Source organism: Propithecus coquereli, unplaced genomic scaffold, assembly GCF_000956105.1.
Source record: "Propithecus coquereli isolate 6110/MARCELLA unplaced genomic scaffold, Pcoq_1.0 Scaffold195, whole genome shotgun sequence".
In the NCBI taxonomy this organism is placed as follows: Eukaryota; Metazoa; Chordata; class Mammalia; order Primates; family Indriidae; genus Propithecus; species Propithecus coquereli.
The window spans coordinates 1692220-1693390 of record NW_012144411.1 but is presented as its reverse complement, the minus strand read 5'-3'; the positions used below and the strand labels follow the sequence as shown (position 1 = coordinate 1693390).

Below are 1171 nucleotides of genomic sequence, written 5' to 3'. Positions count from 1 at the left end.
CATTACTCTTGATTAATTTGTGCATGGCAACAAAAGCAAAATAGTTGCTTTGCAAAATGTTTTGCCTTTTTAAGCTATCTTGTATTTCCCAAGTTTCTGTATACAATGATGCATAAATACAATCCATGGAAATTTTTTAAAATAATTCTTATTCATAGATGAATTAGTGCAGTGGAAACCAATATTAGTAAATCTAGCTCTATCATACCATTTTCATGACTTTAGGAGAGAGAAAAATAAAATTGTTAACACATAAAAATCCCCATATAATGAGATAAATTTACATTATTTTTTTCTTCTTTACACCTAGAGAATGGGACATTGTAGAAACTGAAGAGCATTATAAGAGCCGATGGAGATCTATCAGGATTCTGTATCTTACTATGTTTCTCAGCAGTGTAGGTAAGTATTATAAATGCATAATTTTAAAAATTCCGATAAAATATCAGAACATTTTAACTCATTTAATTTTTCAAAATTGTCTTTTATTGTGCTAAAAAATGCATAACATAGTATTTACCATCTTACCATATCTATGTCCAGTAGTGCTAAGCATATCCACATTCTTGTGCAACTAGTCTCTAGAATGTTTTGTTTTACAAAACCCAAACTCTATACTCCCCATTTTATCCTTCCCCAGCCCCTGGTAACCACCATTCTACTTTCCGTTTTTCTGAATTTGACTATTCTAAATACCTCACATAAGTGGAATCATATAGTATTTTTCTTTTTGTAACTAGCTTATTTCGCTAATGTCTTCAAGATTCATCTATGTCGTAGCATGTAATATAATTTCCTTCTTTTTAAGGCTGAATAGTTCATTGTATTGTAGGGAAGGAAAAACTTTTCCTCTACCCTTTTATGTTATATACCTGATGCCTATGAATTAAGCTGACAAAAGACAGATTAATAGGAAAAAAAATCATACAAATTTATGTGATGTTAATATTTTTATGTGAATGAGAGACTTCATAGAAAAGAAGTGAAAACCCCAAAGAAGTGGTTAGATTCTGTTATATATCATTTTAACAAAGGGTGATAAATTGTGGAGAAATGACTAGAAAAAGGAAGGGGGCTTGGGCTTGCATGAATACTAAATCGTGGGAAAATGACTGGGAAAAAATGAGGGAGACTATTGGTAGATTAGGGTTGTTTTAGTAAGGTTTGTTTG

At 31.0% G+C, this 1171-nt stretch overlaps 1 protein-coding gene across 1 annotated transcript in view; it reads left to right on the top strand.

The window, feature by feature from the left end:
- MFSD8 (major facilitator superfamily domain containing 8) overlaps nucleotides 1–1171 on the top strand; it is a 33052-nt gene that overhangs the window by 5191 nt on the left and 26690 nt on the right. The window contains exon 2 of the mRNA XM_012643298.1: nucleotides 311–402. Coding sequence (XP_012498752.1) covers nucleotides 311–402 — 92 coding nt within the window. The remainder of the gene's footprint in view (nucleotides 1–310; nucleotides 403–1171) is intronic.